General features: G+C 42.4%; 1 protein-coding gene and 1 long non-coding RNA gene across 5 annotated transcripts in view; both read left to right on the forward strand.

Annotated features, from left to right (window-relative positions):
* WARS2 (tryptophanyl tRNA synthetase 2, mitochondrial) overlaps positions 1 to 6,994 on the forward strand; it is a 96,217-nt gene extending 89,223 nt beyond the window's left edge. For all 4 annotated transcript variants that reach the window (XM_058716045.1, XM_058716044.1, XM_058716046.1 and 1 more), the window contains 2 exons: positions 3,428 to 3,546; positions 6,466 to 6,994. In XM_058716045.1, coding sequence (XP_058572028.1) covers positions 3,428 to 3,546; positions 6,466 to 6,914 — 568 coding nt within the window. In that variant the 3' untranslated portion in view covers positions 6,915 to 6,994. The remainder of the gene's footprint in view (positions 1 to 3,427; positions 3,547 to 6,465) is intronic.
* Positions 6,995 to 9,029: 2,035 nt separating this feature from the next.
* On the forward strand, positions 9,030 to 10,274 carry LOC131504087 (uncharacterized). The gene is made up of 2 exons (XR_009257767.1): positions 9,030 to 9,260; positions 9,430 to 10,274. It is a non-coding gene; the product is annotated as an uncharacterized LOC131504087 (long non-coding RNA).
* The last annotated feature ends 5,447 nt before the right edge of the window (positions 10,275 to 15,721 follow it).

A 15,721-nucleotide genomic window follows, 5' to 3' on the forward strand; every position in this document is an offset into this window, starting at 1 on the left:
CTCTAGTGATGAGAGAGAACCAGTGAGCCAAGATGATGTTTTTAGAAATATCAACACTTAAGGGACAAAAGGGAGAGAAAATAAGCCACACATTGCTCTCTGTTGATTTCTTTTTTCCTCCCATGTGAAAATTTATACATACATAAATAAATATTCATCAGGTCTTGATTATCCGCTTTGCCAAACAGATGACCCTGGGCTTTTTTCCCCTCACAAACGTCCCCTCTTTGGGGCCAAGCTAGAGAGAAGTTGGAATGAGACTCAGGTCACAGGCGAACCTCTGGCTGCATAGGCAATGTTCGTGAGCATCCTTCTGAAATACAGTGTAGTACCATTTTAGAATTATTCCCTACATTGCTACCGGTGTCTGAAGGCTTACCAGACTTCAGGCAACTCCGCTAAGCACACGTTGTCTCATTTCACCTCCACAGTAGTATAGGGTAAATATTGTTACTCCCATTTATAGTGAGAAAGTTGCCTATGATAGGAATTCTATGATTTACCCAAAGTCACACAAAACGAGAGTGGCAGAGTCAGGATTTGAAGCTCAGAGCCTGAACTCTGAGGGCCATACTGCATTCCCACCCCACCCCACCCCACCCCCCACACACACATGCACACAAACATGCACACATGCACACAGGGCAACTGCATGGGTATTTGAGGGGCTGTATGAAAACAACTAATATTCAGAGATTTTTTTTAAATAAAATACATTACTTCCATGCAAAAGAAGTGTCAGAGTTGCTTTCAAACCTATACTTACTCTAAACTTCAAAACATTTATCAGCATTCATTTTGGAAATATACTCTGCATTATCTTATGACAGAAACAAATATTAGTTTCATTAGCTGACAATCATACCTTGTTATTGACCAGAAAGTACTAAACATGCATTCACCAGATTTACCTCCACAGGACTTTTGGGTTATTGTAAAAGATTATTTTTTTCACTTGAATCAAAATTTCCCACTATATGAATATTCAAAAGAATCTGCTACAAAATCATGTAAATTCTTTACGGTTCTGTAACTATAGCACAGGAATGTTCTTTTTTTTTTTTTTTTAATGTTTATTTATTGTTGAGAGAAAGAGTGCGAGTAGGGGAGGGGCAAACAGAGAGGGAGACACAATCCGAAGCAGGCTCCAGGCTCTGAGCTGTCAGCACAGAGCCCAACACGGGGCTGGAACTCACAATCTGTGAGATCATGACCTAGGCCATAGTCAGATGCTTAGCCGACTGAGCCACCCAGGTGCCCCAGCACAGGAATGTTCTTATGCAGCTATTAAAAAATTTTATTAGGGGCGCCTGGGTGGCTCAGTCGGTTAAGCAGCCGACTTCGGCTCAGGTCATGATCTCGCGGTCCGTGAGTTCGAGCCCCGCGTCAAGCTCTGTGCTGACAGCGCAGAGCCTGGAGCCTGTTTCGGATTCTGTATCTCCCTCTCTCTGATCCTCCACCATTCATGCTTTGTCTCTCTCTGTCTCAAAAATAAATAAACGTTAAAAAAATTTTTTTTTTAATTTTATTAATGAAGACCACATAGAAACATGGGAAATACCCATTATGTTAACATGAAAGATGGTATGCATATTATACTGCAATTATGTAAAAATATGCATCCATAGAGACAAGAACAAAGACTAGAAAGTAATTGGCAAAAATAAAAATGATTGCAAAGTGAGGGATATTTCAGATTTTTTCAAAATGTTCTCCAGTGTTTTACTATATTAAAATAGCCAGTCTGTACGCTTTGTTTGCTCATGCTCTGGACAGCTTTATGAAGTAGACCAGTAAGTAGCCTGTGGACAGTAATTCACAAGGGAAACATAAGATCTCTGCCAGTTTTTAAGGACCACTGCTTAACCACAGGGATAGGAGATTTTCCTCTCTATAACAAAGTAGAATAGTTTTCCTCTTCTGAGGCTGTTTTAAAAAGTTGTTATTTTCCCACTCAAAATGTACAATTATCGTGTAAATATCCAAATTCACTTTCAGGCAGCTGTTTTCACAAGAGGAACATGAAACTGTTTTGATCAAGAAACAACAGCACTTTGTTATCTATATTATCAAACGTAAACTCCCCAGCCAAGCATTAAAGACTTAAAATCTCCTATGGGATGCCTCGGTGGCTCAGTCGGTTAAGCATCCCACTTCGGCTCAGGTCATGATCTTACGGTTAGTGGGTTCGAGCCGCGCGTTGGGCTCTGTTCAGGCAGCTCAGAGCCTGGAGTCAGCTTCGGATTCTGTGTCTCCCTCTCTTTCTGCCCTTCCCCTGCTCAATTCCTGTCTCTCTCTCAAACAAGTAAACATTTAAAAACAGATAGATAGATAGATAGATAGATAGATAGATAGATAGATAGATAGATAAAGACTTAAAATCTCCTGTCTCTTTCCCTAGTAATGCTTCTGGAGAGAGTTTTCCCCATCAAGACTTCTCTGTAATGGCTCATTGTTCCCTTGTTTGACATGCTGCATCATGATCCAGCACTGCAAATTTTATATATGGGATTAAAATAACCATTAGTGAAGCTCCTATATTCTGACATTTTTGTCTCACGTCTCTATTTTTTAATAAAATAAAATAAAATATTGCGGGATACAATTCAGGTCTCCTTTTTTCTTTTCCCCAGACCCACTGCCCTTCCCTCCTCCTCTGGGGGCAGCTACAGTCATGGCTTTGTGCAGGGGTGGGGGCCGCTTCCGTGTGTCATCCTACTTACATATGCAGCTGTAAACAATAGACAGTACTTTAAGATCTGCACGTCCGTGTACTCTACGTGTCTTCTGCGACTTGGTTTCTTCATTCAACATTGTTTTCAAGATCTGTCTGCATTGTAATGATAGATTTGTTCATTTATTTCAAGTTCCCTGCAGCATATTAATTGTGCTGTGATTGCAATTCACTGAAAACGAAGGAGCATATTCCAAAAAGATCTTGAGTTACTCCCTGTATGACAGGGAGGAAAAACCCTTGCCGGAAGAGCTTTCTGCCATCTTTGATTTGAAGAGTGGATTGGAGCGGCTTTCAAGTGTGAGCGCAAGCTCTGGAGTAAAAAGCATCTGGCCAGGGCTAGGGTAATATGTGCTGACTGGGCGAGGGAACAGGAGTGGTTTTAAAATGCAATTATGCTTAGAGCATATGCTATTTAAGATACCATTCCTCCCTCCCAGCAAGATCCTGTCACACTGGTGTTGATGGCTGTATTCTTCTGCTATGGAAGAAACAGAACTAGAGTTGACAAATGTCTCTTTGGCATTTGTCTGATACGTAGATAAAGACTTGGGCCTCAATATTCCCTCTGTAGTTGGTGAACATTTGTTGAACACCAACAGTGAAATAGGCACAGGAAAGGCAGCTGCTTGCAATATCATCTCAGTATAAGCAGGAGCCTTGCTGAGTGTTTCTGTCTGTCTTTTATTAAAGGTCCACACACGTTCCTGTCGGGGAGGATCAAGTCCAGCACATGGAGTTAGTTCAGGATCTAGCACAAGGGTTTAACAAGAAGTATGGGGAGTTCTTCCCGGTGCCCAAATCTATCCTAAGTAAGTAACACACATACGACTGTTAAATCAGGCCATGTTTCCAAGACAGGACTGGATAATGGACCAAGGCTTGGGATTTCTCCGGGGCTAAACTCGGCTTTCTTGTGGACAGGCTTCAGGGTTTGTAACTAGAATCCCCATCTTTCTCTGTACTGTGGCAGACCTTGTTAGATTATTGGATAAAATAACTAAAAAAGTTTGAAAAGTATGGGAAAGGCTAAAAATGAAAAATAATCAAATTCATTAAATTATATAATACATATATATATATTTGGTAAATTATATAATATTTTGAGAGTATGAGAAAGACTTAAAATGGAAAATAATCATTTTTATTAAAAAGGATTATATAATTTACCAATTATATATATTTGGTAAATTATATTGTATGTATATTGAAAACATTAATAAATCAATGTGTTAATATTGTATTAATATATCGTATATTAATATTTTATATATTTAATACTTTATAATGAATTACATATATATATACACACACATACTTCCCTGGTTTATGGATGGGGATACTAATGGTTGGCAAAGCTAATTTTGCATCCAAGTCATATATCAAGTTGGTGGCAAAGCTCTTCTGATTTCTTTTTTTTTTTTTTAATGTGCATTTCTTTTAGAGAGAGAGACAGAGTGCAAGCGGGGGAGGGGCAGAGAGAGAGGGAGACACAGAATCTGGAGGAGGCCCCAGGTTCTGAAAACTGATTTCAAAGCCAGTCGACCTTGCCTTCCCTGCTCACAAGAGAACAGTCAGAAGACTGAGAACTGCTGAGTCATCAGCTAGATAAAACAAGAGGGCACTGACCGTTCTCACACTCTCCCTTCCTAAATGCACGACATCGACAGAATGTACCGTCCACCCAGTGGATCTGACACGGCACCTGCAGCTTGTGAGGTAGTACTGGTCTGGAATCTTCTCGAGGAAAGAAGCTGTGAATCTCTATCAATATTTCAGTAGCAATGCAGATTTGTGGCAAGGGCAGAGATCACTGAGCCTAATTAAACTGAGCGTTTATTAAACTGGCTGCATTTACGTGGGCCCAGTATCTGATCAGAAGCAAAAGGCAGGTATAAATTTCTAAGCTATTGCAACGGTTTGCACAAATAAAAACGGGGCCTTCCATGCATTGAAACCTTCTTTTAGCAATAAGTAATATTTTAATGCTTTTGCCTATTATTGTTTTACCTATTTCAACTTGATATGTTTCTGGAATAGCCATAAAATAGGCAATTATTAAAAACACTGGTTTATAAAGCACAGCTTAACATCTTGATTCTATCAGAGCAGTAAGTGACTCACTTCTGTGTGTGTGTGTGTGTATGTGTGTGTGCGCGCGCGCGTGCACGCACACGCGTTGGTATATACTTCTATAACTGTGGATAAAGAAATGAAAGCATTGCCACAGATTGTTAAAATTTGTTGGGGGCAGGAAGGGCAGTGGTTGTAAAGGACAGAGAGCGATTAGCTAGTAGAGAAAGAGAGAAGGAAAGAAATAGATCAGACTTTTTAAAAAGGTAGGCACAGCTAAGTATGATGGATATATTTTCATTTGTGTACGATTATACAGTTTATGAGTATATATGCATTAAGAGATGCATGAAAATATGATCAACAAAATGTTAACAGTATTATTACATATTACAGGTGATCTTTATTTTCATGCTTATATAAATGGCTTGAAATTTTCACTATGAGTATTTGGTATTTATATAATCAGATAAAAATAATAAAGCCGGGGCGCCTGGGTGGCTCAGTCGGTTGAGCCGCCGACTTCAGCTCAGGTCATGATCTCACGGTCTGTGAGTTCGAGCCCCGCGTCGGGCTCTGTGCTGACAGCTCAGAGCCTGGAGCCTGTTTCCGATTCTGTGTCTCCCTCTCTCTGACCCTCCCCCATTCATGCTCTGTCTCTCTCTGTCTCAAAAATAAATAAACGTTGAAAAAAATTTTTTTTAAAAAATAATAAAGTCATTTGGCAAGAAATAACAAGTGTTGGTGAGGATGTGGAGAAAAAGGAACCCTCGTGCACGATTGGTGGGACGCAAACTGGTGCGGGCACTGTGGAAAACAGTGTGGAGTTTCCTCAAAAAATTAAAAATAGAACTACCGTATGATCTGATAACGTTACTGTTGGGTATTTACCCAAAGAAAAGGAAAACACTGATTCAAAAAGATATATGCACCCCTGTGTTTATCACAGCATTATTTTATTTATAGCCAAGATATGGAAGCAACAACCCAAGTGTCTGTCAACAGGTGATGGAAAAGGGGGATGTGGTGTATATATACGCAATGGAGTACTGTTCGACTATAAAGAAGGATGAGATCATGCCATTTGAGACAGGCTGGGTGGACCTAGAGAGTATTATGCTAAGTGAAGTAAGTCAGACTGAGAAAGACAACTACCACATGATTGCACTCATAAGCGGAATCTTAAAAGAGTCAACAAAAAGCAGAATCAGGCCTATGAGTACAGAGAACAAACTGATGATTCCCTGAGGGGAAGGGGGTTTGGGCCAAAGGGGTGAAGGGGAGAGGGAGGTACAGGCTTGTAGTTATGGAATGAAGGAGTCAGGGGAACAAAAGGCACGGCGTAAGGAATGGGGTAATAGCATTGGAGGGTTAGATGGGGTAGATGGGGTAATAGCATTGGAGGGGACAGGTGATAGTTATACTTGTGGTGAACATGGCATGATGTCTGGATTTGTCAAATCACTACGTTGTACAACAGAGTTGGTGTACGACTGTGTGTCAACCATACTCAATAATAATAATAATAACAATAACGTCATTTGGTATTCTCTGCACGTTTTAAGATCTAGACACTGACATTCCTGGTGATGTTTTCTGATTTTGGTGTTGTCTTCTGGTTTTGGTTTCGGTGTGTGTGCGTTGGCATTTTCCCCCAGCATCGATGAAGAAGGTCAAATCCCTCCGTGATCCTTCGGCCAAAATGTCCAAATCGGACCCTGATAAACTGGCCACCGTCAGAATAACGGACAGCGCGGAGGAGATCGTGCGGAAATTCCGCAAGGCTGTGACGGACTTCACGTCGGAGGTGACCTACGAGCCGGCCCGCCGGCCGGGGGTCTCCAACCTGGTGGCCATCCACGCGGCCGTGACCCGCCTCCCCGTGGAGGAAGCGCTCCGCCGCGGCGCCGGCATGGACACGGCCCGCTACAAGCTGCTGGTGGCCGACGCTGTGATTGAGAAATTTGCGCCAATTAAGAGGGAAATTGAAAAACTGAAGATGGACAGGGGCCACTTAGAGAAGGTTTTACAGGTCGGGTCAGCAAAAGCCAAAGAATTGGCACACCCCGTGTGCCAGGATGTGAAGAAATTGGTAGGGTTTCTGTAGGAAGCTTCAATCCCAGAAAGGTGTTTATGCCTTGTGGTCTGTGCACTCCAATAAAGGCAGCTTTCCTCACAAATGAAAAATTGTGGCTTGGGGATGTTTAATTTGGTACCCATGATTATTTGCTTCATTTGATAAATAATGATTTGTAGCCTTCAAATAAAGCAGTATTCTAAATCATCAGCAAAATGCTGTGGCTAAAGGAAGGAGGGAGTGGGGGAAGAAGGAGGGAAGGAGGAAGGAGGGAAGGAGGGAGGAAGGGAGAAAGGAGGGAAGAAGGGAGGGAGGAGGGAGGGAAGGAAGGAGGAAGGGAGAGAAGGAAGGAGGAAGGGAGGGAAGGAAGGAGGAAGGGAGGGAAGGAAGGAGGGAGGGTCGGAAGGAAGGAGGGAGGGAGGGAGGAAGGAAGGCAGGCAGGCATAAGTATCTGAACCCTCAATTATTTGAGGCATACTCCTTACCCTGAATGTAGGTACACAAATGTGATTGAGCTGAGCAGCGATTTGGCAAATGGGCGTATCATTTGTGTCTCCAGAGTACGTATTACTAGGCTTGCTCCACTTTATGTGTCCCAACACTTTTAAATGTTGTTATTGTTGTTGTTGTTATTGTTTAAGTAATCTCTATGCCCAGCGCCCAACATGGGGCTCAAACTCATCACCTGGAGATCAAGAGTCACACACTCCCCGAACTAAGCCAGCCAGGTGTCTCTCTGTCCCAAACCTTTTAAAAAGTAGTATATAGAGTCTAGAATCCTTAGGATCCCATTTGGGCCAATTTGTATTGAGATCTTATAAAAACTCAGTTGATATATATTATGATTCATTTGTCACTAAGATAGTGCCTGCCTAAATGTATTTAAGCTGCTTAAATTGCTCCCTATGAGACCGCGTTGACTGTCCTAACAAGTATTTTTGTTTTGTTTTGTTTTGTTTTGTTTTGTTTTGTTTTAATTCAGAAATGCATGATACAATCTTCTGAGAAGGTTGCATTTCAACTTGATTTATTTCTAGTGCAAGAACGCAAGTTCCTGGATTCTGTTTGTACTACATGCTTCCTTGCCTTCACCTCTAGTTCAGTATCACCACCCCTCTGGGAAGTATATGAGGGGGAGTGCCATTTTACACCCAAGGACAGTGAGGGTTAGCTTGTGCAAGATCACTCAGTAAGAAGCAAGTGCAAGGTAAAAGCCTTCACTCCTTAAAGAGTAGTACTTTTCTCATCAGCACAGAACCAAGAGAGGCCACGTGTATGAGACTCCAAACATTCTTATTTTGAAGGTGATTACTCAAAATGTAAGACCTGAGCTATGGAGGCTGTTTGTATTGGTAACCCAACCAATGGCCGCCTGCTTTAAATTTGCTCAGAATCCCCAAGGCAAGTCCTGAGCCCTGTCTCCTATGTTTTATGCAGAGACACCTCAAAGTATATTTTGCCAGACTACAAGAATAGTGAGGCCTGCCAGATCAGATTTTCCCAATTACCAGAAGCTTCTCACCTCACCTCTACCTCAGCCTCTCTGAGTCATAACCAGTCACCCTAAAACCTAGCTTCTCTGCACTTTCTGAATATGGAAATGACAATCCTGACTTACCACACCAGGACCTGTTAAAAAGATTGATTTTGTAAGAAAAATTGCATGTAAGTTTTTTGCCAGTGGGTACCATGGTCACTTTTATACATAAGAGACTAGTATGTTAGGCAAAGAATTTGTGCTCATATTTTTTTTTAAGTTTTATTTATTTATTTTCAGAGAGAGACAGAGTGAGGGGAGGGGCAAAGAGAGAGGGAGAGAGAGGATCCCAAGCAGGCTTCACATTGTCAGCCTGGAGCCTGATGCAGGGCTCGAACTCATGAACCGTGAGATCGTGACCTGAGCTGAAATCAAGAGTCAGACGCTTAATTGACTGAGCCACCCAGGCACCCGCCTTACTCATGTTTCTTAAGAGAAAAAAGTAGAGTGGTCCTTTTAGAAGAACAGATATAAAAACACAAGATACTGCATCCTGGAATCCACCCCAAGTCCAAATCCTTTTTGGGATCTTTTCTTGGAAGGGGTATCTATAGTCCTAGAACTTCTTTGGGCATATTTCTTCCAAAGCTCTTTTTTTTTTTTTTTTTCCTTTCAAAGGAACCGTAGTATGAATACTGGAAAATGACAAAATTAAAGATGGACCTACCAAACCAATTTGTGTGTGTGTGTGTGTGTGTGTGTGTGTGTGTGTGTGTAACCCACTTACAACACCTTTCATCCACAGAACTAAAGGCACCATGGAAAGAACCTCTGAGGAGAAAAACTAAGGGACTTGTGATAACTTCCAAAGAACAAAGCCCTCACAGGCGAGAGTGAGGGTGAGTGTTCTGCTCTTATTGTCTTTGAAAGTGACCTGAGGGCTCATCACGTCCAAAATCCACGCGCATAGTGATTGAGAGATGTGCCCAGTGATCTCAGGAAGTAGAAAAATGAGCCAAGACAAGAACCTAGATCTCTTCTCACATCCTTTCCACCTACCATTTGCAGGCCTCAGCACAGTCTTTTCACAGAGATGAAGAATCGGAAGTCTAACCGGTGGCTCACCTCAGGAGGTGATTTTAATTGTCATTTTCCATATGTTTTGTGGAGAATTAAAATGATGAAAGGTATTTCAGACGGCAGTAATCATGGCCACGTAACTTGGTGTTCTGGAGCTCTGGCAACTGACAAACCCCATTTCAAACCCACTTTGACAGACTGTCGCTTGGAATACATTGGGAGTATCTTGTCCTTTGTAGGTGCCTCACAAACATTTATGAAAATAATGTCGGAAAATGAGTTAGAGAGATCTATTAAGGTGTGGGTTGTTTGTGTTTCAGAAACCTTGATGCTGATCCTAAAACACTAAATAACACTCCCGAGTTCTCACATGTATCAGGCACCATGCCAAGTGTCTTACCACAGTGCTTTCCCAGGTGTGGTTCCCTGACCCGCAGCCTGGGCACCACCTGGGAACTTGTCAAGAATGCAGATTCTCTGGGGGCGCCTGGGTGGCTCGGTTGGTTTGGCATCTGACTTCAGCTGAGGTCATGATCTCACAGTTCGTGGGTTCGAGCCCCGCGTCGGGCTCTGTGCCGACAGCTCGGAGCCTGGAGCCTGCTTCGGATTCTGTGTCTCCCTCTCCCTCTGTCCCTCCCCCACTCAGGCTATGTGTCTCTTCCTCTCAAAAATGAATAAATATTAGAAATTAAAATTAAAAAAAAGAATACAGATTCTCTAGCTCTACCCAGACCTAATGAGTCAGAAATGTGGGGCATGAACCCGGCAATCTGTGTTTTAACAACCTTCCAGGCGATCCTGATGAACAATAAACTTGGAGAACCACTGCTTGATATGTATTCTCTCATTTAATTCTCTATCCCAATACAGTGATACTATTGTCAATTTCATATTACCAAGGACGAAACTGAGGCATGAGAGTGCTCTGTAGGTGCTCACCAGCCTCAGTGGCTATCGGCTAGTGGACTGGACAGTGCAGATAGAGAATATTCCATCATCACCAGAACGTCTACTGGACAAGGCTGTGTGAAGCATTCAGCTTACTGAATTTGCTTGTAGCAGGTCAAACACATATAGGTCAGGACTCTCCCCGGAGAGTTCTTCAACTAGAGAATTCATGAAGGTGTTAAAAGGATGAGTTAAGAATGACAGACCATTGAGTTCCCCAAACAATACTTCAGTAATAAGAGCTAACATGTATTACATGCACTTGCTCTATGCTGGGCACTTTGTGTGTTTAGACGCAATATCTCATTTAATATTTCTATCAGGCTATATGATAGGAATTATTAGTGCTACTTTTTCAAGTAAGTAAACAAAGAGTCAGCAACTTGCATAAAGTCACACACGTATTAGTCTCTAGTATCTCCTAGTTAGGAGCTCGCTGATACCCCTTAACTAGTATGCCCAAGGGAGGGGTCCGCCCCTCCCTGACTAGTCTAGAGTCTTCTCTCAAGCACTTGTGATCCTCTCCTGTGTGTCCCTTGACCTTAGCCCTCTCTTCTCCCTCCTTGCTTCCTTCCTTCCTATGCTTCTTGCTTCAGTGCTCCTACAATTTTTCCCCAAAAGTTCTTCGTGTGTGCACCCAGCAGGGTCTAGTTTGCTTTTTCCTGCAGCTTTATTTTCCTCCAGTTCTCGCCGTCACGTGCTGTGTGCCCGTGTTCCTAGCTTAACAGCGGTGACTGTCCCACGTGGCGGCTCTTGGTCTCTTTCACATGACAACTCTGTTCTCATTGCCTCTGTGTTCTCCCTGTGTGATCAACATGCTCTTTTCACTCTGTCAACCAGAGGGGTCTTTTGGAATCTCTTCGGCCGGCAAGAGTCCATTCTTCCCGGAAGTTGAGCTGAAAACAGATTGCCTATCACTACCATGTCACTTTTCCAAGGACCCCCATAGGCAGAACAACCTGGAGGCTCTACTGCTAATCATTTAAAGTTCTCATCTGTTAACTTCCAATAATTCTGCTCTACTGGCGAGGCAGGGGTTGCCTTCTTTGTCCAGGAAGGAAACTGGTTTAGAGCTTCGGTGACTTATCCTCAGATATGTAATTCAGCATTGTGACAAATGTTTACGTAGGGCCTCCTTTGTGAAAGGCACAGGGGAAATACAATATGCCAGTAGGTTAGAGGAGGACCCACAGAGATGCTAGCTGGAAAATAGTGAGCATAGGAATGAAAGATTGACCAAGATGTTTGGGGAAGGAATAAAATAGATATATGATAGGAGAAAGGGCTTTCCACTCAGAAACTAGGACACGGAAACATGAAAGCATTTAGGGAAAAGGAAATCCATACAGTAAGTGGCAAAATGAGAATGGAAATACGAGGTTAAACTATACAAAATTGTCAACATTGGATTGTTATTTTTTACCAAAACACCAGTAGTTCAGTGTGGACCAACCTCATCTATCCAATGAACAAGCATTTTGTCAAGCACCTGTTTTACAGGTACCCTCAAAGCACCAAGAATTAGAAATGACACACAGTCTCAAGAGATGTCTTTCAGAGATGAACATGGAAAGCCAGTGAGAGGTAGAACCAAAGGCTTCTGGGTCTTGTACCTCTCCTGGACACACGCCATTAACTATGGCATTTAATTATTTGAAAAACGGCTCACTCGGTGGCTCTGAAATAAACAGAATATTTAGTATTTGATATAACCATGTTGGCTCTGTAGGATGCAGGCTCTTTTTTTTTTTTAATACCCCCCCCCACCCCATCCCTACCCACATACACACATGGTAAACCAGGCTGACGGTCATCATTTTCTGAAAGTGTTTCTGAAAAGCCCATGGTGTGCCTTTAAATGACTCTATTTAGAATAACTTGATCTGGGGCGCCTGGGTGGCTTGGTCGGTTAAGCGTCCAACTTCGGCTCAGGTCATGATCTCACGATCCATGAGTTCGAGCCCCGCTTCGGGCTCTGTGCTGACAGCTCAGAGCCTGGAGCCTGTTTCAGATTCTGTGTCTCCCTCTCTCTCTGCCCCTCCTCTGTTCATGCTCTGTCTCTCTCGGTCTCAAAAATAAATAAAAACGTTAAAAAAAATAAAAATTAAAAAAATTTAGAATAACTTGATCTGATTTTACATAGTCACTGTCTTATCACATCCACCTTAACCCCGTTTTCAAATAAAATTTTTAGACACGGGCTTCCTGGGAAGACAGCTGTGACTCTTCTTTTATCTGTGAATTCAGGGTGAAGAAATATGTGTGCCTGGCATTTACCACCAGATCGCCCCCCACTAGCCTGTCCACAGAGAAGCCTATCGAGAGCAACTGTCAGTTCAAATAGATTATCTAGAGAGTTCCCTTAGCTTGCAGCAGCCTCCCCCCAACCACCAAAAAAAAGAGGAAATCCTATAATAATTTAAACACACACACACACACACACACACACACACACAAGTATTATGCGGGTAGTCCAGACATGACCACGGGACCAGACCTGGGGAGAGGTGTTCCCACTAAGAACCAGACAGCCAGTGAGTAAGATGGGTGTTATTCTTCAGCCGTATTCTAGAAGAAAGTTCTTATACTAAAAGGAGAGGTGAGTCCTTGTGGGAATGCAAAGCCACAAAATTGGGTTTTATGATGGATTCCCCTCCTGGGAATTAACAAATTGCGGTATTTCTGAAGTTGCTGATTCCTGCATTGTCCTCCCTGGATCAGCCACTATTATGACTTCCAAGCCATCCTCACACCTTCTACAGCTTTGTATTCTTCTTTTGAGGAAAGCACATCCTGATGCCCCTTTGACGTACGGGCACTTTACTATGTCAAGGTAGACAGAAGAGTTTTTGCCTTTTGATCCATCTAAGTTCCAAAGTAACAACCTCTCTATTCAGCTTATGCTTCCCCACCCCCAGAAGACAATAGGTCCAGATACACAAAGAGTACTTACTGTACTTATGGTTCAGATTTTCATCATTTTACGTGTGGATTTGCCATAAAATTGTTGTGTGGCAACCCCTCACTATGCCCGTGTATCTAGTCTCTCCTTCCTTTTTAGTAATGGAATCCTCTCCCTTAGTTTTAGGAGAGAACATACTGCCAAGTAGGAACTACATTTCCCAGCCTACCCTTCAGCGAGGTATGGATCTGTGCGTTTGTTCTAGCCACTGGGATACAAGCAAAAGTGATAGGTGCAATTTCTAAGACACAGCTTTTTTAAAGGAAGTTGCTTCCCCTTACCACCCCCCCCCCACTTCTGGAAGAGCCTGTTGGACCAATGGCTGGAAGACACAAGAGAAAGATAGGGGGAATCAACCCCTGAGCCTGGGTCCCTGGACTCACTAAGCAGTGCTGCCTTCCTGCCCTGGATTGCACCACCTATCGCTGGACTGTTATGTGAGAAATAAACACTCATCATATTTAAGCCACTTTATCTTGAGATCTCTTTGTACCTTAGCTATTATCCCAACTAATACACTCATCTTACTAGACTCTTTGTCTAATGTCTTCCTTCCAGTTGGGTTACTTCAATTCAACCAACATTTTGTGGGAGACTTACCATGTGGTGAGACAGTGTTTTTCAAAGTAGGGTTCCCAGACCAGCGGCATCATCCTCGCCTGGGAATTGTTAGATATGCTAATCCACAAACCTCTACCCCAGCATTCCTGAATGAGAAACTCTGTGGGTGGAGCTCAGCAGTGGGTTGTTGTTTTTTTTAAGTTTATTTTGAGAGAGAGAGAGAGCATGTGCTCATGTGAGAGAGGGACAGAGAAAGAGGGAGACAGAATCCCAAGCATGTGGGCCTCGAACTCAGGAAGAGTGAGATCATGACCTGAGCTGAGATCAAGAGTCGGAGGTTTAACCAAATGAGCCACCCAGGCGCTCCTCAGCAATCAGTTTAACAAGCCCTTCAGGTGCTCTGGATACATGTTCATGTTTAAGAGCCACTGTGCTGGGGGATAAAAAAAGGGATAAAAACCGGCCTCTGTCAAGGAATTTACATTAGAGAGTAGAAGGTGCAAATGGATAATCAGTCAGAAAAACATAATTATCGCCTTGACTGTTGGCTTATTTTCCTGTCTCCTCCTCCTTTTCATCAGATTAACTCAAAATATTTAGCTTAGGTTGTTTTTGTTTACATATGCAATTGTTTGTAAACAGCCTAAAAATTTAGGTCATATGAGTGTATGCAAATCCTAAAGGGGGAGATAACTGCAGTTACATTTGTCATAGGGTAAACAGAGATTTGATCATCAATATTAGAATTGATGAGGCTCTCCCGAAGCCAAGAAAGACAAGAGGAGGGAGTTCTTTCACACTGTGGGTAGTGAAATTACAGTACTTAGTTCCCTATGAAGGATTATATGGCCTAGAAATAAAAACAGGCAAGCATGGGTTAAATTCATGGGTGAGAAAGTCAGAAAATGGCATTGAGCACAAGTTAGGAAGGTTCAAATTATTCTCAAAGTCTCTGACGTCGGTATCCTAAAAGGAAAGTACCATCTTTACTCTACTTCTCATCATAATCTTCAGTGTTCAGAATTCTAGGCTAGACCGGACTAGGCCAAGGTGGCATCGGTGATGGTCTGGAAAGGAGAATACCCAGGAATAAAGACTCCTGTGTTTAGTGTGTTCGTATAAAACCTGGACACACTTCAGATTTAACGGGTGATAAAGGTAGAGGAAATAAAGGAGACAATGGATGCAATTCATAAAAGAATTTGTTATCATTCCAGAGTAAGGTCAGTTTGCCATGACTCTTATTAACAAGAGAAGAGACAATCCAGATCATCGAAATCTGTAGATAACCAAAAACGACATGAAATATTATTATTAGTAAACACAGCAAACTGATCTTATGTCTTTGGCATAGGAGCTACACACTTTAGATAGTGCTAACATGTAAAATAAGTGTTGTATGTCCCCAAACTGCCAAACTTAGGCACGCTAGACTCTTTGAGATAAGGAAGAGGCAGCAGTTAGCATTGCCGAAAGCTCTGTGAGTCTTTAGAAGAAAGGGTTTGATTTCCCCACCAACTGTTAGGAACAAACAGAAGTTATTCTAGCCCTGGCTTAAACGTTTTCAAAATCTTCCAGTGTCTTTAAACTACCATCCAGTTTGGTATGAGACGATCACTTTACTTCCTTCTTTCCCTCCTTTTCCCCTTAAGGATATTTCGTCTTCTTCCCCCAAAATACTGTCAGTCAGGAGTTCTGTTCCAAAAAACATGGAGGCAAAAGCATTCAACAGTCTGTAGGTGAACGAGCTCTTAATTGCATTTTTATTGAGAGCAAATTGAACTGTGTGGGCAGGCCAGAAAGGGACCC

Source organism: Neofelis nebulosa, chromosome 2 (genome assembly GCF_028018385.1).
Source record: "Neofelis nebulosa isolate mNeoNeb1 chromosome 2, mNeoNeb1.pri, whole genome shotgun sequence".
Taxonomy (NCBI): Eukaryota; Metazoa; Chordata; class Mammalia; order Carnivora; family Felidae; genus Neofelis; species Neofelis nebulosa.